Source organism: Silurus meridionalis, chromosome 3 (genome assembly GCF_014805685.1).
Source record: "Silurus meridionalis isolate SWU-2019-XX chromosome 3, ASM1480568v1, whole genome shotgun sequence".
In the NCBI taxonomy this organism is placed as follows: domain Eukaryota; kingdom Metazoa; phylum Chordata; class Actinopteri; order Siluriformes; family Siluridae; genus Silurus; species Silurus meridionalis.
The window spans coordinates 32,715,436-32,741,748 of record NC_060886.1 but is presented as its reverse complement, the minus strand read 5'-3'; the positions used below and the strand labels follow the sequence as shown (position 1 = coordinate 32,741,748).

General features: G+C 37.3%; 1 protein-coding gene, 1 long non-coding RNA gene and 3 other non-coding genes across 6 annotated transcripts; 4 read left to right on the top strand and 1 right to left on the bottom strand.

The window, feature by feature from the left end:
• The first annotated feature begins 383 nt into the window (after positions 1-383).
• Positions 384-494, top strand: trnal-caa. Its single transcript has 2 exons — positions 384-421; positions 449-494. It is a non-coding gene; the product is annotated as a tRNA-Leu (tRNA).
• Positions 495-10,524: 10,030 nt separating this feature from the next.
• LOC124383002 (little elongation complex subunit 1-like) lies at positions 10,525-13,458 on the top strand. The gene is made up of 7 exons (XM_046845392.1): positions 10,525-10,669; positions 10,798-11,014; positions 11,353-11,521; positions 11,684-11,844; positions 12,534-12,724; positions 13,113-13,202; positions 13,318-13,458. The coding sequence occupies exons 1-6, from the start codon at positions 10,647-10,649 to the stop codon at positions 13,135-13,137; spliced, it is 786 nt and encodes a 261-aa protein (XP_046701348.1). The 5' UTR covers positions 10,525-10,646; the 3' UTR covers positions 13,138-13,202; positions 13,318-13,458.
• Positions 13,459-16,187: 2,729 nt separating this feature from the next.
• On the top strand, positions 16,188-24,762 carry LOC124383036. 2 transcript variants are annotated; one of them, XR_006925200.1, is made up of 4 exons: positions 16,188-16,238; positions 23,267-23,506; positions 23,746-23,846; positions 23,941-24,762. It is a non-coding gene; the product is annotated as an uncharacterized LOC124383036 (long non-coding RNA). The 2 variants fall into 2 exon arrangements; XR_006925199.1 differs by lacking the exon at positions 16,188-16,238 and having other exon boundaries at positions 23,209-23,506.
• On the bottom strand, positions 19,423-19,504 carry trnai-uau. The gene has a single exon. It is a non-coding gene; the product is annotated as a tRNA-Ile (tRNA).
• On the top strand, positions 22,525-22,635 carry trnal-caa. Its single transcript has 2 exons — positions 22,525-22,562; positions 22,590-22,635. It is a non-coding gene; the product is annotated as a tRNA-Leu (tRNA).
• Positions 24,763-26,313: the final 1,551 nt, after the last annotated feature.

Sequence of the window (26,313 nt, the reverse complement as noted above, 5' to 3'; positions counted from 1 at the left end):
GAGGCATGGGTTTAAATCCCACTTCTGACAGTGACTTTATTTTCATTAGAAACCAAAACAAAAATATAAAATTTATTGTCCTTTGTCTTTCAAACACAGACATACAGAATAAAGATGGTTACCTAATAGTGGGAAAGACAGACAGACAGAAACAAACTGTTAATACAGACAAGCAGGCAGATGGATATACAAATTAGACAGATCAATAGATTGATAGGAAAAATGAGCAGGCATATATATGCATTCAGACAGAAAACCAGATAAGAGTGACGTAGATAGATAAGAAACACACAAAAAGAAGGATAGATAAGACAAACAAGTAGACAGAAATTTGTAAAAATAGTTTTATCAGCCACTAAGGGGATAAGAAACACGGCTTGTATGTCAGGATGGCTGAGCGGTCTAAGGCGCCAGACTCAAGGTTCTGTACCTTCCAGGAAACTGAGTGTTCTGGTCTCCACATGGAGGTGTGGGTTCAAATCCCACTTCTGACAGTAGCTTTATTTTCATTAGAAATCAAAACAACAATAAAATAATTATTCTCCTTTGTCTTTTAAACACAGACATACAGAATAAACAAGTAGATGGTTACCAAATAGTGGAAAAACAGGCAGAAAAAAAACTGTTAATACAGACTAGCAGGAAGATGGATATATAAATTAGACAGATCGAGAGGAAAAACCCAGCCAATTGGGTTGCACAAGCCAGTGCACTCTTAGTGCCGGTCCCAGTTACTATTACTGGTAAAGGGAGAGAGGTAGCTGATATGATGGAGAGGAGAAAGGTACAAATGTTGTGTGTTCAGGAGACCAAGTGGAAAGGGAGTAAGGTTCGTTAGTAAAAACAGGTATGTAGTTCCTTTTTGTTGATGTGTTCTGCCTACATAAATTCATTCCATTGAAGATGCATCTAAAATCGATGATTGATGTTTAGACCTAATATGTATGTCATATGCACCTTTGTTATTTAATCTATTTTTGAACATAACACATACAAACAATATTTATAATTATATTTTTGCTGAGATTACCCGACAATTTGAGAAAATTCATTGTGTTTTTGTGATTGTTCTAAAAAAAATAAAAAATACAAAATAAAAATTATACCAGATTAACACTGACCTTATTAAAGGTTTTCTTCAAATGCACTGTATAGTGTCTTATCTGTATTCATCAATGTTCCCTGACCAGCCTTGAACGATACACTGATTGATTGATTGTTCTTCCTTAGGAAGTGTTCACCTGTTTGGTGACAGGGGGCGCTGCAGCGCTGCTCAGAAAATACAGAGACTCTGTACAGTACTTCATTTTCCATATACTGTGTAACATAAAGACGCAGTCTTGCACTTCAACGACGAAACGACGTCATCGCACAATGATGTCACGGTGTTACTTAGCAACTTTTAGAAGGATTTCAATTTATAATCCATAACAGTTTTAAAATAAAGATACATTTTAATTTCCCTTTGACTGATCATCTCAGTTCATCTCCTCCAAGTCCTTTAGCGAGTCAAACCTGTTTTCAGTCTTTATCATGTCTTTTTTAAGGACTTTCTTCCTGGCAACCTCTACATTAGATATTGTCTTTACTGACCTCATTCTTTTCGTTGGTTTTACTTGTTTGTCCTCCTTTTTTCTTTTCCCTTTTCATATTTTATTCCTGTTGCTTGTTCCTTACATGCTGGAGAGTTGGATTCCATTGTGTTCAGGTCATTTTGCAGGCTGTACGTCAAATCCATTTGAATCCATGATTTTCCGTCCTTGTTGCACCGATGTCTCTTCTCTTAGTCCTTCTTCTCCACCAAAGCATTTTGCAAACTTTCAGTTAGTCCTATTTGGGTCCAGATTCCCCGTCCTGCTGTAAGTGATCCTTCTGGTTGTTGTGCTTCTTTCCTTCTTGTTCCTTGATCTCTAACACTTTCATTCACACACTCATTCACACACTTGTTCACACACTCATTCACACTGGTTCTGTAACAGCATTTGCTTTGAGGAGACACTTACAGGTATCTGGATTGTGCTGAAATCTGATTACATTATTGAGCCTGTTGGCAATAACATCAGTTGCATTGATTCTAGGATGAGCATCTCCCATTTCCATGTGTGTTCTTCTGACCATCCTGAAAGAGAGAGAAAAGGGACGTTGATAACTTATGTTTTGTTAAGATAATACACATGTACTCAACACACACACAAACACACACACACCTTTCTACTGTAGGATTCCAGGGTCCATCACCAAATTGATTAACTAAAGTCATTTGTGGGTTTATTACTGCCAAAAAAAAAAAAAATAACTTTTAATTTTAGGTACTGAAATCTATCTAATGATCGATTGATAGATAGATCCGCAGGGTTTGCTTTTAGTGCTAGCCAATCATCTGAGAGAAGGGGCGGGACTTGTACAGAGTATGTAGCATCATCACTCGGCCTGAAAAGCAGCCTAGTGGTCACATGGTCGGTTATGGCCAGTGTTACTTTTGACAGTCACTAATACTGTAATGCATTACTTTTTAAATAAATTAATACCATTACCGTATGGTGCGTTGTCTGTGACTTTTTTTAATGAATTAATTTGGGCTGAAGTGTAGACTACAGTCTAACCTGTTTACAGCAGCGACGCATTGTAGGATTGGTGGATTACCCACTGTAAACACGAAGAAGACGCACTGTGGACGTGTCTCCGTTTATTCAGGTCTGTGCGGCAGTAATGGCGAGTCGAGGTGAGAGCAAGACGAGTTTCTCAAAGTGGAAATATGCTCATTATTTCACTTTAGTTGAGTATAAAGACAAAAACATTTTAGTCAAATGTAAGCTGTGTCTTTCTGGTTCGAAGGTCGTATCTACTGCGATAAACAGCAACTCCAATCTGTTGAAGCTCCTCCAGAAACTCCATGCTTCAATGAAGCTAGAAGCTAACCTGGTGTTCTATTCTACATTGTTGATAGTTTTCATACTTCAGCTGTGAAAGGAACATGTTTAAGAGCTTAACACAACAGCAGAAGCCACTTTAGTTTTTGATTGTGAATATATTATTCAGCTTGTTTTGTTATTTATTTCAGAAATCCTTGTGATATATTCAGTTTGTGCTGGTCTGACTTTAATAAAATGTGTTTAAAAATGACTTTGTGTTTAAGTCAGTTTTGTGTTTGTAGAACATAACGCATAAAAGGACATTAAAGAAGGTTCTTTAAAAAACTAAAAAGTTACTTTTAACAGTAACGTATTACTTTTTGGTTTTAATAATTATCAAAGTAATTGAGTTACTTTTTGAATGAAGTAAGTAACTGTAACTAGTTACTATTTCTTAGGAACGAGCACAACACTGGTTATGGCACTCAATAAGTTTTTGGTGTGATGTGTTTGTTGTTTTTCTCCGTGGTGAATTCATGAATTTATTTGTGTATTTGTTTGCAATATTTCAACATAAACAAGAAGAAAAAAAGTTTAAATAACATTGGATTTTTTTTCCTTTTGTAAATTTCAGCAGTTTTTCTCATTTCATTCATTTTTTTCTTTTCATATGAATAAAAATAAATCACTTGTCACTGTGTTGTAATATTTTTCTTAAAATTGCAATAAAGTGCTTAGAATGTATGCATTGTTTTCTTAATGTACTTATTCAACTTTAACACTTATTTTATCAAAAGTCTCTGTTTTATTTTATGGGACATGTTTTATATTTATGTTATATATTTTTTTTATTCTACTTAATAATAATAATAATAATAATAATAATAATAATAATAATAATAATAATAATGAGGAGGTTCACAGAATACAGCAGGTTCACAGAATAATTCACGAGTCACTGTTCTATGAACAATAAAACATTTTAATTTTAATGATTGAAAATGCTACAAAAATGTCACATGATAAAATATAATAATGCAAACACGCAAAGATACAAATACTATTTACAAATTATGTACATATTAGTAAAGGGGTATTTAACAATAAATATAAACATTTATGATTAAAAAGTTCCAAAGTGGGTTTAAAAAAACAACCAAATAATAAACAACAATAGATACAAATATTAAATCCACAAAAATAGAATCATTACACAACTGTATAATATTAGCAAACAATATTTATAAACGGTAAAACAATATCAAATTTTTGAGTGACTCAAAACACCAGGAAGAGATGGTTAAAGGAGCAGAACTCGAAGAAAAAGCAGGACTGGATGCAGATGAAGGAAACCGTGACTTTGTAAACTAAAAAAGAGAGGCGACAGAACAGACTGACATTCATGTAAAAATCACACATGTGCTGTATATGTAAAGATCTGATTTCCCTTTTGAAGAAAACACAAATAATCTTCTATTCAATAAAAGACAATATGACTATAAAAGGCTTTGGGGACGTTCCAGAGATAATTGTTTGTAGAGTAAATACTGAAATATGAAAATAATGAATGAGCAGTGATAATGTAAGTGCAGGCTGTATAATGGTGGGGGTGGAGGTAGAGGGCGCTACAGCAGTAGGAGTGGAGTAAAGCAGGTGGAACACTTGCAGCAGGTGGAACACTTACGACCTGGTAAAAGAACAATAAAGAGTGTGGAAAACAGGTTTTATTTACCTTTTAGTCTTGGTATTTTTTACAGATCTAAATAAGAAGAAACATTGCAAAATCTAACATTCACACATTAATATGTTTAATCCACAATCATCTCTGTACACTAGTGAGAGTCTGAGGGCAGAAGTGACGTGATATGAAGATCTATAAATATAACACACTTTAACACATTAGAGCAAAATCCAATGTCTTTTACAATGATCTCAGTGTTTCCACTATTTGATCACTGGATGAGACATAGGAATAGATAATGCAGACATTGTTATATATGATTAGGGATGTAAACTGTAGCAGCGGTGCGCGAGTGGAGGCGGAGCCTGACGGAACGAGCGGTAAAAAACACCTGCAGCTGATGAGACTAATCAGTGCTCTGTTTTAGTCTGGTGACCCCAATAAAAAGGAAAAACACGCGAACCTCCGAGAGAGACACCAAGCAGAGAGACGAGCGGAAGGTCGCTGAACGGGAAATAAACACGCGCGCCGGTGGAAGACGTATGGGCCATAATATAAACTCTGGTGGATGCAAAGAAAAGGCTGGTCGGTCCACGAGGAAACTCGAGCGCTAAAAGTTTGGTCACAAATATAGTTGTGCAAGTTCACAGTGACGTGACATGAAAGAGATGATTACCTGAAAGTCTGAAATGAACACTTTCTCACTCTGTACAAATAAAGACCTTTAGGTTATGGGAAATGTGTTTGTTCATGTTCTATTATACATTTTTGTCAGCACAAACCTTATGTAACAGATCAAACCATTTCTTCTGATGGGGAGCAGGTGTGTTTCCAGCTTCAGAGAATAACCCCAGTGCTGCCAAACCGCCGCAGACGAGACGTCCACTCATCGTCCTTTACCACCGCAGACAAGACGTCCGCTCATCGTCCTCTACCACCGCAGACAAGACGTCCACTCATCATCCTCCACCGCCGCAGACGAGACGTCCACTCATCATCCTCTACCGCCACAGACGAGACGTCCACTTATCGTCCTCTACCGCCCCAGACGAGACATCCACTTATCGTCCTCTACCACCGCAGACGAGACATCCACTCATCATCCTCTACCGCCACAGACGAAACATCCACTCATCGTCCTCTACCGCCACAGACGAGACGTCCACTCATCGTCCTCTACCGCCACAGACGAGACGTCCACTCATCGTCCTCTACCGCCCCAGACGAGACGTCCACTTATCGTCCTCTACCACCGCAGACGAGACATCCACTCATCATCCTCTACCGCCCCAGATGAGACGTCCACTCATCGTCCTCTACTGCTTGGCCGTGGACCTGCACTGGACATTTCTCACTCTGTACAAATAAAGACCTTTAGGTTATGGGAAATGTGTTTAATCATGTTCTATTATACATTTTTGTCAGCAAAAACCTTATGTAACAGATTAAACTATTTCTTCTGACGGGAAACAGGTGTGTTTCCAGCTTTAGACAATAACGCCAGTGCTGCCAAACCGCCGCAGACGAGACGTCCACTCATCGTCTCCTAAAGCCTTTTGAGACGTTTTAGACTGAGACATTTGAAACATGTTTTTGTTTAAAAAGATTTTTCTGAACCTTTTTGATCTTGTAGAAAGCACAAGACGAATCATGTTTCCTAAAGAGATAATGTTAGTTCTAATGTTCTTCCTCCTCGTCCCAGAAAAAAAAATTTCACCTCCAGTAAACCAGATTATGTTTGTTTCCAGCGTTTCTTCTATGCATGAAACACTTCTGTACAATGTTCACTTCACACAGTAAAGACTTAACAATAAACCACTATCACACATTGATGAAACGCTGTGAGCAGAAACCCCATTAGATTTTGAGTCTAACGCCTTCACCACTCGGACATCACAGCAGCAGTTCCTGTCCTTTGTAACCCTGAGCTTTTTAACAGGAGCAACATTCTGGCTAACAGCAGAACACACTAACCAACTGCACAACAGAGATCTTTCATTAACATCTCCTTTGGTGGTGTGGATAAACCGCGTTTGGCTCTAAACCAGCAGTCAGTAGCTGGCGTGTGTTTTGCATGAGGCCCATGTGACATGAGACTCTTAATCTCAGGGTGGTGGATTTGTGCCCCACGTTTTGTGAGCACAGTATTTGCAGTGACATGCTGAGATGTTGAAGGTTAGTGTTCATTGTGTTTAAAAAAAAACTGACTGGTGTACACACATTCTGGAGACACAGAAGGTAAAAAGGGGAAAAAGCGACACAGATGGTGAGGTGATGAACTGAAGTCAGATGGTAGGAAGTCAAAGATGCTGCAGAATGAAAAAATTGAGGAAAGAGGAGAAAACAGTGTGGGTGAGGAGAAGATTCATATGGAAGTCTGTTTCTGCCACATAAATAAAAAGGTTTACCCAAAAAAGTTTTTTTTCTCACAATTGCAACTTTTTTAGGCAGTTGGGCAGCGTCACCTCCTCTGTAGTGCCAGAAAGCTTCACATATTTAAAAGAAAATGTGCTTCAATCAATAAAATCACATGGTATTAAACTGAGCCTCTGAACCCTGGAGAGAACTCTGTCTCACAATCAGCTCTGGAGGAGACGGAACAATACAGATGAAGCAGAGGAGCCTCGTTCACACACCAACAGCTTCAAACTTCAGACCCACAACATGGTTACCGGTGGAGGCACCAAAAATGTTGAATGTTTATGAAAAATAAAGTCAAAGTTTATTTATTTATATATTTGTATTTGCATTTTTATGTAATATGCCAATTAAATGCTTTAAATTAGTTTAGTTTTCACAGACTACTAAAATAATCGATAGCTGCAGCCCTATATAATTACTAAATATAGTTATAGTGTGTGTGTGTGTGTGTGTGTGTGTGTGTGTGTGTGTTATGTAGTGTCCTTGTAGATCTGGACTTCACTCACAGATGCTGAAGGAGCTTTAACTGAATTATAAACTTGTGCTGGTTTCTCCTCCACAGCTGGAACTTGAGCTGCAGCTGGTTTCTCCTCCATAGCTGGAACTTGAGCTGGATGTGGGTGGACTCTGGTGGACTCTGGAGCTGTAACACAACAGAGACACTGCTCTTACACACTGCTGTTGGTCTTTATGCCGACACCAGCAAAATTACCCCCTGATGCTGACTGAAATCCCCTCATATGACCAAACACACACTTTATATTAATAGATTACACTTTAAGGTCGTTAAAAGTTTGCCGTCAGCTGCCTCTTGAGATTTTAATTGGAAGAGTTCAGACCATTTTGTCTCCGTCTCGTAACCGACAACCTTCAGGAGGGACGTCATGTCAACACACAATTCATATTAAACAGATCTAATACAGGACTCCTGGTCTAAAGGGTCTACTATATTCTACTACTACTTACACACTTATCAGCTACCTGATGTTTAATAGTAGAAAAATGTTCAATAGAGCGACTGTACGACTGCTGGAACAGTAAGTTTCCAAACTTTATGGGTTTTTATTCTCTTTGAAACACTGAGTTTATTATTTATTATTAGAGCTGCAACAATAATCACATAATAATCGATAATGAAATTGGTTGTGAGTGAATGCTGTTATCCTCATCATGTGAAAATGGTGTAGTTTATTGAAGTGTTATTGTGTAAACTGTTTGTTTGTAACTTCGGGAGTCACACTGGATCTGTTCTGTCGTGACTCGCGAGCATCAGGTTGCACAATCGGTTCGATCAGTTCGATTACTGTTTTTACTTCATTTATACTGATTATTTCCTGTAATATCACATTCCTAATGTATTATCTATACTGTAGAATTGTCTGTGTTATGTGATTTGATCACATTTTGTTCATATTAGAACAAAGAGAGCTGCATCAGACATGCCACCACCCAGTGCTGCTAAAAAGCCTCGACTTGATCAATCCCTCATCACTAGTGCATTGAAAACACTGCAGGATTCCTGTGCAGATGTTTTATCTCCAAACTGGATAGATGCACTACTTAAAGGGAAATGTGACCTTCCTTCTCTGACAGATGAAGAAAAATCTGTCATTTCCAAGTTTTGTGTGAACGAGGTCAGTGATTATCTTCTGTTTTATTTAGTGTGCATTCAATTCAAACGCATGCATTTTATTCAGTGTACATGCAATTCTATAGCTCTGAAATTGAGTTTTCTCAGTTTTAATAGTCAATCCATAATTCACTGGTCCTGATGTTCTGAAATTGAACAGTAGATATGATTTGTCATGTAAAAATGTTTACTCCAGGTTTTGGTTTATATAAAGTGACATTGTGATGATTTAATTAAAACAGTGGGAACAAACACTAAATCTAAAAGCAGCAAATAACAGCATTTGTACACCAATGCATATTTTTCCTTTTTTTTCATTAAGTCTGTTAATTTGCTGCGTTTCTCCGTTTCTTTCTCTTTTTATAGCATTTGTCTACAACAGTAACTTCTGTTCTCAAACGTGATTTACTGCAACTTTACTACGTTCAAATGCTTGTTTTCAATGTTTGTATATTTAATTTATGCAAATATCATTTCATTATTATACAAAATTTAATTCATTATATAGTCTAGATGTTTATATTTTCACAACTGAACAAAATGTCTGTAGTTTTTAAACAAAAATTGTCAAAACAATGTTTTATTGTATTTTATATAGATTTTTTAAGTATGTTTGTGAATATCTGTAAAATACAATACAAATGTTGATTTACACAAATTGCTTCATCTTTTATACTCAAAAGATTTTTTTGTTTTGTGTTTTTTACAGAAAGAAGAAATGCAGCATGAGTGAATGTGTTCAAGGTGAAATCCCACATGCACTCGTCAACAAACAGCTACTATAAACTTTAAAATCTCTAAATTAAAGATTGTTAAACTCAATATGTGACTTGAGCATTTTTAAAGTACATTTTTATACATAAATCCTCTGAATTAGCGTTTTATACAGTTATAATAAGCAAAACATCTAATTATAAAACTTTGTTTTTTATCCAATTAATTGGGAAAAATCATTAGATTAATTGATTATTAAAATAATAGTTAATTGCGATATTTATGATTATTATATTTACAATTATTATTATTATTGAGAAACAAATCACCCATAAATGCCTCAAACAGGTGGACTTGCAGAAAAAAATTATAAATTTTACTAAAAAAACATAAATAAATGAGCGATAAAATTTCCAGAAATGTTGCAGTGAGCAGAAATGGACATTTCGGCTAATGGTGTAGGAGACATCATCATTAGCCTCATGCTAGCCGGGTTTGCTAGTGCTGTTTTTGTGTTAACTAGTTTCTTAGAATATTTAACTAAAAGTTGACCAAAAACAAATAAACTCTATTATTCTTTATTAAGATATTTATAATTTATTTATAACTCACTAAATGTATATATTTAACCTGAGGATGAAACCTATTGAATCTAAGATTAGTTAGCCGGCTAGTTAGCCTAGCTCAGTGGTTCTCAAAGTGTGGGACTCAGTGTTGCAAAGAGAATAAAACCCTTAAAGACTAGAAAGTCACCGTTACAGGGGTCTTACAGTCGCTCCATCCCGGCAGAGGGTCTTCATCCTCCACCTGGAACACGGAGTTTCTCCCGGAGCTCATTACTGATGATGCAGAGTAGTGATGAGTCGGTTATGAACGATTCCTTGATTCTGAACGTCTTTATTGTGACTCAGAAGAACGATTCGTCTCAAAGAGTGATTCGTTCATTTTCTACTGGACGCGCGTGAGCAAAGCATCGCAAAATCTCTGTAGGTTATGTAGAGGAAATAAATGATTAAAAAAAGATTCGATAATTTTCATGAATAAGATTCAAAGAACCGATTCACTAAAATGATCCGATCTTCCCATCACTTTTACAGTGATGGCTCGTTGATCCTAGAAACTCCGCCTCTCTGGTAGCGTCCGCGTCCCTGATTGGTGCATCACTTTTCCACTATGCACCAATCAATAGAGACCAAAAAAGAAGTACATGTCACAAAACCACGGCCCGTTTCCATGGAAACGAGTACACAAACAATCTCTTTTTCTGGCGACAGGACAATCAGGACTGCTTGTGGATATTTTTTGAAACATTTAATAATTGCACACTTTATATACAAAAAGTTTAAAGATGCAGGACACCAACACAAACAAGTAAGTTTCTATTACTGTTTTTACTTTATTTATACTGATTATTTCCTGTAATATCACATTCCCAGTGTATTATCTATACTGTAGAATTGTCTGTGTCATGTGATTTGATCACATTTTGTTCATATTAGAGCAAAGAGAGCTGCATCAGACATGCCACCACCCAGTGCCACTAAAAAGTCTCGACTTGATCAATCCCTCATCACTAGTGCATTAAAAACACTGCAGGATTCCTGTGCAGATGTTTTATCTCCAAACTGGATAGATGCACTTCTTAAAGGGAAATGTGACCTTCCTTCTCTGACAGATGAAGAAAAATCTGTCATTTCCAAGTTTTGTGTGAACGAGGTCAGTGATTATCTTCTGTTTTATTTAGTGTGCATTCAATTCAAACGCATGCATTTTATTCAGTGTACATGCAATTCTATAGCTCTGGAATTGAGTTTTCTCAGTTTTAATAGTCAATCCATAATTCACTGGTCCTGATGTTCTGAAATTGAACAGTAGATTTGATATTTCATGTAAAATGTTTACTTCAGGTTTTGGTTTATGCAAAGTCGAGTAGTTTTCCTAAACCTAATCTACAGTCAAGTCTTAACCCCCTATTATTTGTTTTAAAAACATGACTTGAATACAGGTTTGGTTTAGTTGGATGTTGGTTGAACTTTTTCTTCCGTCTCATTTAGTCGTTGGCAGAGACGTTTCTGAAAGCGGTTTTGGAGAAGATCAAGGCGGAGAAAGAGTCTATGGGACATGAACTCCTGCAGTCTCTCTGTAGGGTTTATGTGGGATTGTGTCAAAAGAGAGGAGACTCTCATAAAGCACATGCCCTCGCCTACAGATTTCTTAAAGAAGGTGAGATTATATTGACATTTCCTTATATATTTACTAAAAAAAATAAAAAATAAATAGAAAAAAAAGGAATATAAAGAAGGCAATTGTGTTCTGTTTTTGGTTTTGTATTTCTTCATAAACAGTGTATTTTTAATCTGTGATATCATTTTGTTTCCTTTGCAGACTTTTCTCAAGCTACAAAACTGATAATGGTCATGGTGACAGCATGGCCAAGTGTTTTCTCCTGTAACAGCCCTTTATGCAGAGCCGTTCACATCGTGTGCAAAATGAAGGCATACGGAAAGATTTATTACTTGCTCAGCAAATATCTGCACTGGGATACAGTAAGTAGCTGATTCTCATCACAACAGTCACCAGAACAGTCATTAAACATAATTTTTCAACTGAAATACTATTTACTTCATTTTTAATCTACTTTTAATTTCCAATGTCCATATCATCTATGGAGCAAATTCATTATATATTCATGATGAATTCTATTATTTATGAATTCACTATTTTAGTCTTTTTTTATTAGTGTAGTGTATTAGTGCTGATAACCAGCATTAATGACGCTGTTATCTCCAGCGTTGTTTATGATAAAAATGATCAGATAAGTGCAATAAACATGCAAGCAAATAAATCTGTGTTTCATAATATACTAATAAAGGAAGTGATATAGAACCATGTGACACTGTGCTCACTACTGAATAAACAAACTAAATCTGTGCCTCAAATTACATACTCATGTACTATTCTAGAGCATTATTTACTCCTGCTACTGTCTGATACATAAACCCTTTAGTAACGTGTGCTACTTTGCATGTGTATCTAAAATCTTTTCTAGGACTCCTCCTTACATAAGAGTAATAAATGGAGGTTATAAAAAGAGCAGAATGCACAGTTAGAGCTCTACCTCAGTATTTCAATCATCTGCACTTGTGATTGGTTGTGACCTTTCAGTTATGATCATATTATTGTAAACATTGTTTCATTGATCTGGTTTTTAAAGAAAAGATGTATTTTCTGCCAGGAGCCTCCTGGAGACATCTACAGAGCCATCACCAGCACACTGAAGGCTCTTCTGAAAGACAAAAGTCTGACTTTCCAGAAGAGCAGTTGGTATGGTGATGATCTCTGTCCTGCTGCCTGGGACTACGTATTCAGCCTGGACCTTCTCTGTGCACAACTGGGCTGGATTTGGACCGTCTCCCATGTTATACGGTACTGATTTTGAAACTGCTTCAATGTGTTTAATTCTCATCTTTCTATTTTTTTTGAACATTTAATAGATTGCATATGAGACTGTGTGTCCCAAATACTGCAAAATTTCCATTCTTGTTGCATAAACTGACAATTGATGGTATTCTATTACCGCCACAAGAAAACTTATTATGTCCAATTTTTTATTTATCAGAAAAAGTGTGTGGCTCATCTTGAATACTTGGCTGAAACAAACACAAACAGAGGAAACAAAGTTCAGAAACGTCTCTGTAGCAGCAATATTCAGGCTACTTGGTAAGTTTCCTGTAAATCCTGTTTTAGAGCATTATCTCTAATTATTTCTGGATTCTTCTGTTTTTCACTCATGTTCTTTGTCCATCTCAAACAGGGCGACTTGGCCAACAAGGCCTTAAGGAGAACGTGGCAGCATCGGTTGAGGATCTGGTAAAACGTGTAAATGAGTTCAGGGGGCAAAAAGGTATCAAATAAACAAGTCCTTTATTAATCTTTATCTTTATTCTCCGATGTTTATTTCTCTATCAACAGGAAATTGCTTCAGCAAGTCCTAATTTTATGATGGATTTTGTGTGCAGATTTGCCGTGGGAGCTGCAGCTCGCAGTGGTTTATGCCACTCATGATCTGGCACCCAGCAACCCCAAAGTCGCTCTGAACGCTTTGGAATCGTGGAAAAAAGATCTCACAAAGCCTGTTCCTCCAGCCGTCACCAAGTGCCTTCAGCAGATCAGCTTCCTCTGTTCTCACATAAAGACAAAAAAAATGATCACAATAAATAATGTTTAATAGATTAGGGGTTTTTTTATATTTTTGTACAAAAATAAATAAAATACATAATAGATCTGCACAGTGTTATTGATTGTCTCTTTACAGTGGCGGGTCGTGCATTTCACACCCAATCATCAGCCTTCAGTCCCAGTCATCCTCTTAATAACATCAATATGATGCCACAGCTGTAGAAACCATCATTATTATACAGCATATAATACATGCAGTATAACAGAGCGCATGCAGATTCTTGTGCATTTTCCTCGCATTACAGTTTTCCTGCTGTTTTTAAATTAAGTCAGATTCTACAAAGAAGATGCAAAAGTATAAATGGCTCATGAAAAAGATTAACAACTTTGGGTTGACCTTTATATAATGTCCTTTATACGTTAATAACACTTTAACCCAAATTCATTTTAACAGCACAAATTGTATTAATGCACAATTAATGCAGCACACATTTTTCCATTTTTATTAAAAATATAAATAAATAAATATTAAAAAAAGAAGGGAAAAATTTAAAACTTTAACATAACAAACATTTATTCATGACATCCTTTCTTTTACTCAGATATTTTTAGATTTTTATCATGCAAAAAGTTCAATCTTGAAGAGGTTTTCCATACGATCTACGACGCCCGTGGTGTCTTTTCTGATCAGGGAAGAATCACACAGCACACAGAATGCAGCATATGTTCTTCTTCAGTTTATTGCAGATAACAGACAAGTATATATATACACACTGAAAAAACCTGAGCTAATACTGTTCCTGATTGGGTAAGAAAACATAGTAACCAGAGATGTGTGAACCCACACAAAGACTTTCTGTGTACCTTACATACACACATTGTAAAGATCCTATAGACCAGACATGGGCCACACACTGCCCGTTGGGTTTATTAATCCGGCCCGCCAAACCTGACCATCTTATGAGCCCTTCTGCAAAAATTAGCTTATTAAAGAAAAGTGGATAGTGAGCGCCGAGTGTTTAATACAGAGTGGACAACAAAATATATTTTCACTGAAAGTTGTATGCCCAATATGCCAAGAAACTGTCGCGGTTTTCAACGAGTACAATATCAGCCATCACCTTGCTATGAAGCAAGCCGACTACGCTAGCAAGCAGTCAACGCAGGAACGGGCGGCTACGGCTCAGAGGTTGGCAGCTAATTTACAGACGCAGCAACATTTTTTTCACAGTTAAACTACAATTCAAGAGCAAGTACCAAGGCAAGTTTTTGCTGGCATTCAAATTAGCATGCATGATAAGAATGCATGGTAGAGACAGCAGGTGTCTTGTGTCCAAAAGGGCAAAGGCAAGTTTGAAAAAATCAGTCTGTCACGCAAAACTGTGACTCGCCATGTGGAACTGATTGACGAAGATTTAACACGCTGTATGAAATGTCTGTGATGCAGCGCTCTGTTATACTGCATATCTGTATAATTCTATAGCTGTGGCATCATAATGATGTTATTAAGAGGGGGATTGGGACTGACGACCTGCCACTGTATAAACTATTAGAGACAACGAATAACGCAGTGCAGATCTACTGTGTATTTTATTTCTTTATGTACAAAAATATACAATGTTATAAATTTAATCTGTACAAAAATTCTTTATAAAGAGATCAAATTTATGTGATGATTGAGGAAGCTGATCTGAGGCACTTGGTCATAGCTGAGGGAACACGCTGAAGACCTGCCAGCTGTGCATGAGCCTGGGATCACATGGTGAAGGACTGCCCAGATTTTAAGTGCTTTAACTGTGAGGAGAGAGGGCACATTGTGATGGACTGCAACGCAGTAACGTGCCCGGATTGCAATCTGCCTTTAAATAAGTGTGAGTGTTGGATGGGGAATGAGAAGGCGGAGGATGAACAGCAGGTGGATGCGCAGTTGCATGAACGAGACAGTGAGCGGCGAGAAGAGTAAATAACAACACAAGAGGGAGAAACAACAATGGACAAGGGCTTGGAACAAGAAGGAAAGAAGCACAACAACCAGGAATAGGACTAACTGAAAGTTTGCAAAACGCTTTGGTGGAGAAGAAGGACCAAGAGAAGAGACATCGGTGGACATGTAACAGGACGGAGGTTGATGGACTCAAATGGAGTTGACGTACAGCCTGCAAAATGACCTGAACACAATGGAATCCGACCCTCCAGCATGTAAGAAACAAGCAACAGGAATAAAAGATGAAAAGGGAAAAGAAAAAAGGAGGACAAACAAGTGAAACCAACGAAAAGAATGAGGTCAGTAAAGGCAATATCTAATGTAGAGGTTGCCAGAAAGAAAGTCCTTAAAAAAGACATAATAAAGACTGAAAACAGGTTTGACTCGGTAAAGGACTTGGAGGAGATGGACTGAGATGATCAGTCAAAGGGAAATAAAATGTATCTTTATTTTAAAACTGTTATGGATTATAAATCGATATCCTTCTAAAAGTTGCTAAGTAACGCCGTGACATCATTGTGCGATGACGTCGTTTCGTCGTTGAAGTTCAAGATTGCGTCTTTATGTTACAAAGTATATAAAAAAATGTAGTACTGTACAGAGTCTCTGTATTTTCTGAACAGTGCTGCAGCGCCCCCTGTCACCAAACAGGTGAACACTTCCCAAGGAAGAACAATCAATCAATCAGTGTATCGTTCAAGGCTGGTCAGGGAACATTGATGGATACAGATAAGACACTATACAGTGCTTTTGAAGAAAACATTCACTTGTTTTAAGGTCAGTGTTACTCTGATATAATTTTAATTTTTAATTTTTATTTTTAATTTTTTTTAGAACGATCACAAAAACAATGAATTTTCTCAAATTGTCGGGTAATCTCAGCAAAAAAGGTGCATATGACATACATATTAGGTCTAAACATCAAGCATCGATTTTAGATGCATCTTCAATGGAATGAATTTGTGTAGGCAGAACACATCAATAAAAAGGAACTACATACCTGTTTTTACTAACGAGCCTTACTTCCTTTCCACTTGGTCTCCTGAACACACATCATATGTACCTTTCTCCTCTCCATCATATCAGCTACCTCTCTCCCTTTACCAGTAATAGTGATTGGGACCGGCACTAAGAGTGCACTGGCTTGTGCAACCCTATTGGCTGGGTTTTTCCTATTGATCTGTCTAATTTATATATCCATCTTCCTGCTAGTCTGTATTAACAGTTTTTTTTCTGGCTGTTTTTCTGTCTGTCTTTCCCACTATTAGGTAACCATCTACTTGTTTATTCTTTATGTCTGTGTTTGAAATACAAAGGGGAATAATTATTTCATTATTGTTTTGATTTCTAATAAAAATAAAGTTACTGTCAGAAGTGGGATTTGAACCCACACCTCCATGTGGAGACCAGAACACTCAGTTTCCTGGAAGGTATTGAACCTTGAGTCTGGCACCTTAGACCGCTCTGCCATCCTTTCTTATCCCCTTAGTGACTGATAAAACTATTTTTACAAATTTTCTGTCTACTTGTTTGTCTTATCTATCCTTCTATTTGTGTTTCTTATCTATCTACGTCAGTCTTATCTGGTTTTCTGTCTGAATGCATATATATGCCTGCTCATCTTTTCTATCGATCTATTGATCTCTCTAATTTATATATCCATCTGCCTGCTTGTCTGTATTAACAGTTTGTTTCTGTCTTTTCCACTATTAGGTAACCATCTTGTTCTGTATGTCTGTGTTTGAAAGACAAAGGAGAATTAATTTCATATTTTTGTTTTAATTTCTAATGAAAATAAAATTACTGTCAGAAGTGGGATTTAAACCCACGCCCTCCATGTGGAGACCAGAACACGCAGTTTCCTGGAATGTACTGAACCTTGAGTCTGGTACTTTTCAAATATTACTCTGTCTATCTGTCTATCCATCCGGCCATCTATTTGTCCGCCTTTTTGACTATCTATCTGCCTGTCAGGCTTATATTGTTTTCTGAATGCCTATCTGACTGCTTGTCTTTCCTATCTACCATGCAGTTTGTCTGTCTGTCTGTCTGTCTGTCTGTCTGTCTATCTATCTATCTATCTATCTATCTATCTATCTATCTATCTATCTATCTATCTATCTATCTATCTATTTATTTTTATAGCTGAGCAAAGAAAAGATGATGTGAATAAACGTTTGTTGCACTGGAGGATTAATTTTGCCTCTTTTATATTTATTTATTTATATTTTAATTAAAAATGATCAAACAGAAATGCGCTGCATTGATCACATGTTAATATAAACAGGACATTTTTTATACAAATTTTCTCACCCAATAAATGTATCCAGGCTGAACAACAACAATATAGAACACAAGCAGAGAAAAGATGATGATGATCAGGAATGTCTCTGTCCTCAGTCATGTTTACATCACTGACTCCCTCTGTCTCATCCATGTTAACCCCAAACTCTTGTTGCCTTTTGACTGCTTATTGTTGACTTCGTAAACTAGTCTACATCTGTGGTTTGTGAGAGCCAAACAGAAAGATTGCCATTGGTTTCCCTTTGATGCACGCAAGCCACAGTGGCCTTAAGGAAGAATCTTGTGTAGTCATGGCTAAGTGGAAAGGCGACGGGTTTGAAATCCGTTGGGGTTTTCCTGCACCATGTTAAAATCTTGCCTACTATGTTTGTGATCGTCGTTTCTTACAAATTTCCCACAGCTTGTTCTGCCAGAACACAGCTCTTTAACACTGCAGCAGAACTATTTTAAGTCAACCCCGTAGATAATTAAACCGCAAACGAAATACGTCTGCTAAATTTTCGTGTTCGCCATATGACTTAGACATGGTCACCAAGGTAAGAGGCGTCAACCCCTGGCTGTCAGAATGGCCGAGCGGTCTAAGGCTCTATGGTCAGACCGTAGTCTCCTTAAGTGGTGTGGTTTCAAATCCCACTTCTGACAGGTGTGTACCTTCTTGGTCAGTTTTTCTTAACTGAGCCCATGCAGGGGGGACTTGTTGAGTTGATACTGATACGGAGTTGATACTGAACGAACATGAGAGAAAACTATTCAACATGCTGACTCTGTTCAATTCTACGGTTTGCTTGGATAATGCTCAAGTCTTTTGTTGCTTGTTTGATACTTAAATATTTTGGAAAAATTTCACTGAATATTGAAGACTCATCCAAATGCTTGAGCATGTCTTTGTATAAAAATAGTTGAAACCTCGCTGTGACACACCAGTTGAGCTTTCATTTGATATCACTGGCTTGAACACTTGTTTTGTTACCATGACAGCTAAGCATGGCTAATCTAAGCATCTTATTTGAACAGAATCTGGTTCCAGGAATGGCACAAAAGTGTGCAGCTGTGTGGCTAAATCTGTGTGTAAATAAAGTGCAAAGGGAAAAGAATGCAACGTCTTATCTGCTAGTATCCTCAGATTCCTTATTTTTTCGTTTCTATAGTGGCATTTTATCTTAATAATTAAATTAGGAGATGGATCATTGATTAACCATGACACTCTCTTATTTACCGGCGTTTGTGAAAGAAAAAGTGTCACATAAAAGTAAATCAGTGTATTGCATAATGTGAACAAGTGAAAAGGACAGATTTCACAACAATGCTGTACAGAGTACACTGATCTGCATAATCCAGTCCTTTATTGTTTTCTGAAAATAAGCTAAGTATGTGTGTTTTGGACCTATCTGGTTATTCTGAGAAATAAATACAAATCATTACTTTTTGACTAAAAAAGGATAAACTTGACAAACTAAAAGAAAATCTGTGTGCAGTGCAGGATAACCTTTGTATTCTATTTGACAAGAGCTCGTGAGACTGTTTAACATAGAGCTAAACAAGCACCTTTTGACTAGCATTTACAGCGACCCTCGATCTCGATGGATCTAGTCTTTGGACCCGCTGATTAAATTCTGCAGTATTAAGAGATCTACTCTATTTGACCAAAATTATAAAGTGGCAGCGGTGGGATTCGAACCCATGCCTCCAAAGAGACTGGAGCATAAATCCAGCACCTTAGACCGCTCGGCCACGCTAACAACAGCTAAGCTCCAAGATAGGACTGCCAGCTTGTGGAGGAGATGCTGTTGCAGCCTGCCATAATGTCAGTGGCATGCATGAAACACGCTTAACAAAAGACTTTTGTTTGAGAACAAAGAGATACAAAAACAAACAACAGGCTGTGCAGAATTGGCAGTCCATTGCATTTCCCATCTGATTGTCAACAATCATCCACATATAAAAACAGGATTCAGACGCAAGTTTTTTTGCCACTGTCGTTTTGCCACAGCTGCGACGATCCATCATGGAAACAGACAACCTTTGCAAAATAGACAGCAACATAAACAGCTTCAGAAATTCCTCTAAAGGTAGCGGCACACTTGCGTCGTCTGCCAATGGTAAATTTTGGTTTGTTGTCTCAGTTGGGCTCTTGATGCCACTGGAGGCATTTAAGTGAACAGCAAGAAAGAAGGGGAGCCACAATCCCTAGGAAAGCCTTTGGAGGCAAGATGTCGCAATGCTTACGCAAACCACACAGCTTTGGAATTTCCTCTAAACAGTCAAGTATAACTTTACTGAGTAGCATTATATCCTGAAGCCTTGTGATAGAAATAGCAACAAAGCTAGAAGTTGCAATAAATCAGCAACTAAGGTACAACCTTGCAACAAGGGTGGGACTCGAACCCACGCGTGGAAAGCACAATGGATTTGCAGGCCATCGCCTTAACCTTTTTTTTATTTTTGAGAATACATTTCCAAGTGAAAATACATCAGGTTAAAAGGCTCTCAACCTCCCAGAGCATGAAAATCACAATTATTTTTACATTCTTTTCATTTTGTTAAAATGACATTCTTCAACCTGAATCTTCTAAAACCTTAGTGACTTCCTGCGTAAAAACTTTGTCAAATTCATCTATATTTCCATCTTCTTTAAAATAATAGAACAAGTATTAAACATACCTTTCAAATTTCCTTTTGAAAACAAACCAGACATCCATTATAAATTGTTCTCTCTTTGCAACCACCCGTCTTTCCCATATTGTACTCTTCATCAACATCACAAGTAGATTCAGAAGTGTTTTGTTTTTACTTTTCTTCTCAAAGCCCAACATCATCACCTTATTCCATTCCATATCATCATCATCTTCCCCTCTCAATTTTACAATCATTCTTTTACATTTCCCATTAAAATCCTTCTTGAATACATCATATTTATTTTCTATTTCTTGTCTGCTAAAATCCTCCTTTGCCTCCTCCATTATGTCCACAATGTATTGTGTTGGTAAAAACCCCTCTTTGAATTCATATAAAACATCTCTTACTTTCATAATACCCCATCCCACCATTTCTTAAAGAATATCTTTTTCCCCTGATTTAAAATGCCATTGTTTAAGAATAAAGTCTGATTTAAAATGTTCTCTCTTCCTTGTTCTGTCAAATGCTTTCTCAAAGTCTAAACTGATAATAAAATTATCTTTATTCTGCTCACGCATGTATCTTATAGTATCTTTTATACTAATTGTTGTATCTGCTATATCTCTACCTTTTAAACCATACACTTGGTTAGTTTTAATTATGCTCAGCATTACTTCCCTCAGTCTGTTGGCTAAGATTTTGGATAAAATCTTAAAATCAGTATTCAGCATAGTGATTGGTCTGTAGTTTTTAAGATCTGTTTTCTCCCCTTTTTTCTTGTATATCAATTTTATTAAGCCCATTCCCATTCTTCGATTCAACTCTCCTTTCTTAAAAATCTCCACATATACTTCTTTAAAATACAAGTTAAAAGGTCTTGAATAACTATATATATCTTGAATAACTCAGGATACTAGCGGAACAGATGTTGCATTTTTTTCCCTTTTGCACTTTATTTATACACAGATTTAGCCACACAGTTGCACAATTTTGTGCCATTCCTGGAACCAAATCCTGTTCAAATGAGAGATCATGCTCAGCTATCATGATAACAAAACAAGTGTTTAAGCCAGTGATGTCAAATGGACTCTTTTTGTCTAAAGACATGCTCAAGCATTTGGATGAGTCTTTATTATACATTGACATTTTACCAAAATTTTTTAGTTAAAAAAAGCAACAGAAGACTACAAACAGAGTCAAAATGTCAAAATAGTTTTCTCTCATGTGTTTTCAGTATCAATAACAACTCAAGTCTCCTCCACATGGGCTCAGTTCAGAAAAATTGACCAAGAAGGTACACCCCTATCTGAAGTGCGAATCAAACCCACACCTCCAGAGGAGACTGCAACCTGAACGCAGCTCCTTAAAAAGCTCAGCCATCCTGACAGCCAGGCTTTCACTTTTCTTGCATTGGTGACCATGTCTAGGCCATATGGTGAACGTGCAACAGTAGCAGATGTATTTCGTTCACGGTTTAATTATCTACAGTGTTGACTTAAAATAGTGCTGCTGATCCACTCAGCCATGGTTACGGAAGGTGCCATGATGCGCACATTCGACATTTTACTGTCTGGGGGCGGCAAACACGGCAGCACGTTTTGTGCCATTTTTTTCTCATAACACCGAAACGAACATAAATTACTGTCTTTTTTGATCGAACAGAGCAACACATCATTCAAATATGTAAAGGCTCTACTTTTTTTGTACACAATAAAAATAACAACAAAATGCTGTGCTTTTGTAAAGTAAAGAAAACAGATAGGGGGCGCTTTCTGTCATCTCTGTCATCTCTCTTCACATTTAGAACAGCGCGATTAAATATTTGAATCGACTGACAGCCCTAATATTAATATGATGTGAGGTCCAGTTACCAGTGTGACACTGAAACAAGTAAAAATGAAGCCTTTACTACTAATTAAGTACATGTCAAAGCCCAAACTTCTTCACTGTAACTTCAGTAAAAAAGTATAGTCAGAACTTCAACTTTTACCAGAGTCTTTTAAAACATGAATATCTGTACTTCTACTTAAGTGAAGGATGTGTGTACTTTTGCCGCCTCTGCAAGCAGGCAGATGGATAGATTAGAAATTTGTAAAAAATAGTTTTATCAGCCACTAAGGGGATAAGAAACACATGCTTGTATGTCAGGATGGCCGAGCGGTCTAAGGTGTCAGACTCAAGGTTCTGTACTTTCCAGGAAACTGAGTGTTTTGGTCTCCACATGGAGGTGTGGGTTCAAATCCCACTTCTGACAGTAACTTTATTTTTATTAGAAATCAAAACAATAATGAAATAATTATTCCCCTTTGTCTTTTAAACACAGACATAAAGAATAAACAAGTAAATGGTTACCTATTAGTGGGAACGACAGGCAGAAAAACATGGCAGCATCAGTCGATTATCTGGCAAAAAAGTGTAACTGAGTTTCGGGAGACAAAAAGGTATCACTAAAGGATCAAATAAACAAGTCCCTCATCAATCTTTATTTTTATCAGATAACAGACAAGTATATATACACACTGGATAAAACCCGAGCTTAAACTGTTCCTGGTTGGGTAAGAAAACATAGTAACCAGGGATGTGTGAACCCAGACAAACACTTTCTGTGTACCTTACATACTCACATCATAAAGATCCTATAGACACTGAACAGACAACATAGGAATGTGTTAAGAGAACCAGTGTGAGGCCCATCTTAATACTAACAGATATGAAAAAATATAAAAAGGTTGGCCGAACACTCGAGCGCCTTGCAACCCTTGTCAGACTGTCCAAAGAACTTCAGCAACTAGCTCAAGAATGAGACCCCCATATTCTTTATTTGTTGCAGTTCTCAAATGCAATCGAGGGTAACATGTCTGCTTATAAAAAACCTTTTTACCCAGAAGAAAAAGCAGCACCAGCAACTCCCCATAACTGTGTTCATCACTCGGAAGAAGACACCAGACACTATGCCTTTAGCGACAACAGACGTTATGGACGAGGGTGAAGATACTGCACCACCTGATGAAGAGCTGTAATGCTCTTCTTGGGTATGCAGTACATTCATTTCATCACCTTCATCATCATTAGTACTGCACACTTAATTCATCATCATCTTCATCATTCAAGTTGTACCTTCACTGGTGAGTACCCATATAGAATTTTGATGTTAAAATGGTAAATTACGTAGGTTTAAGAATATTAAATGTTTAAAAGCAGAGAAAAGGTTCATAAGAGTGTTGATGTGGTTTATAGATTCTGTAAACTGTACTGTATACATATTAGGTTGCCACTTCACGTTTTTTCGCCTATCGGGGGGTCTGGAACGTAACACCCACGATAGGCGAGGGATTACTTTATATCCAAATCTTTTATTTACTAGAGAGGACCTTTGGCTGATCCTGAACACTTGGCTGTTGCAAACAAGAACAGAGCAAACACCATACTAAGACGTCTCTGTAGCAGCAGTTTTCAGGCTACTTGGTATATTTACTGTAAATCTTGAATTTGAGCATCTTCTCACATTATTTGTGGATTGTTCAGTTTTTTGCTCATGTTTTTTGTCCATCTGAAACAGGACGACTTGGCTAACAAGGGTTTAAGGAGAAACTCCCAATGTCAGTCCAAAATCTGACAAAAAAGCATAGATGTGTTTGGAACAGAAAAACTCAGGAAAGATATCATTAAATCTTTATTCTCTGATGTTTAGTTCTTCATCAACAGGAAAGTGCTTCAGCAAGTCCTAATTTTATGATGGATTTTGTGTGCAGATTTGCCGTGGGAGCTGCAGCTTGCAGTGGTTTATGCCACTCATGATCTGGCAGCCAGCAACCCCAAAGTCGCTGTAAAGATTTTGAAATCATGGTGGCAAGACATCACAAAGCTCATTCCTCCAGCCGTCACCAAGCCTCAGACTCTCTTTATGAATAATTTAATAGATTACTTTAAAAGTGATTTAGATCTAAAACTTTTGTTCGTAAAGAAATAAAATACATTTTAGATCTGTACAGTGTTATCTGCTGTCTATTATAGTTTATGTTTATGTGGAAAAAGCCTGTATGCTATAAACTCCATGATGGAGACATCAGACAGTTTGAGACAGTTTGGATCAGGACCAGCAAAACCCATCACAGTGAGCACTGGGACCTCAGGGCCGTATCCTCAGTCACCAGCTGTTCACACTGTGATTCATGACTGTGCTGCAATGCACAGCTCAAATCATCAAGTTCACCAGTCACATGACTATGGTGAGTTTAATCATCAAGAACAACGAGACGGCTTTCAGACAGGAAATGCAGTGGATAATGGATTGGTGCAGACTCAACAATCTTGTGTTCACCTGTGGAGAAACTCACCTGGTCTCTCAAATCCTCCAGCATTGTGGATAATCAAACACACACCCTTAATACACACTTTTACCCTCTGTGGTGCCTGAGAGCCAGGAAATGATACACCAGTGGAAGTCTGAAAAGTCACACCGTAACAACAAATATGTTGATGTGCTGAAAACGGTGCACAATGAGAAGAAAAAATATTGATCATGTCAAAAAAATAGAATTAAACTGGTCTAAAAATATAAAAAGTAGAAAGTACAGATATTTATGTACAAATTTAATGAGTCAAAGTAAAAAAGTGTCTGAAAAATAAATAGTGAAGTAAAATACTGATAGCAGAAAAATCGACTTAAGTACAGTATTGAAGTATTTGTACTTTATTACTTCACAACTCTGCATTTTACACAGAGTCCCAACTCTTTTGGAATTGGGGTTGTATTTCAGAGATATTGTAGAGAAACAGGAGCAAGAAGAAATAACTGAAATCCAGTTTCTCATAAACTGTTCCTGCAGGATGCAGACCAGGCAGCCGTCTCACATGAGCTGTTTTTCAAAACTTTCTATAGAAATATTTAAAGTTTCTCAAAGTCTGTTACACCAAACCATAAACAATCAGATAGTGCCATGTTAAGCCTTCAGGCTGGATGCTGGTTTGTGATGGTTGGATGCTGGTTTGTGATGGTTGGAGGCTGGTTTGTGATGGTTGGACGCTGGTTTGTGATGGTTGGACGCTGGTTTGTGAATGGAGGGAAAAGCCAGAAAAGCATAAGAAGGAAAAAATGCATAAGCGAACATGGAAACCAGGGGATATTTTATGAGGTTCATATTGAAGCTTCTGCTAGAGATGATAAATGCGGCGGTGCAGCTGTGGCTGCAGTGAAAAGAGACTTGTTGAATTGTGTTCACTGGATTTCCTGCTTTAGTTAACGGCATTCATTCACGCTGTATAAAATGTCTGTGATGCAGCGCTCTGTTATACTGAATATCTGTATAATTCTATAGCTGTGGCATCATAATGATGTTATTAAGAGGGGGATTGGGACTGAAGACCTGCCACTGTATAAACTATTAGAGACAACGAGTAACGCTGTGCAGATCTACTGTGTATTTTATTTCTTTATGTACAAAAATATACAATGTTATAAATATAATCTATAAACAATATTTATAAAGCGATCACATTTTTAGGCTTTATGTGATGATGGAGGAAGCTGATCTAAGGCACTTGTTGACGGCTGAGGGAACGCGCTTGAATGTGATCTTTTTTTGCTTCATGATCAGTTACAAAACAACGGCCAGGTGCTCGTAAGCTCTTAGTAAATGCTTCATAAAGAAAACATGAAAATTTTAAGCACTTAAAAACATACAAAGGTTATTAAATACAACATGCTCTAAAATTACACAGGAACAAAAACAGTGTTATTAAAACAGATAAATGGATTCTGTTCCCCCATGTGGTGACGGCCCCCAGAACACTCCAGTGGAAAGGTGTGTGTTTGTGCGTGTGTGTTTGTGTTTGTGCATGTGTGTGTGTGTGTGTGTGTGTGTGTGTGTGTGTGTGTGTGTGTGTGTGAGCATACGTTGAGTACGTGGGTATTACCTTTCTCACCGTCTCT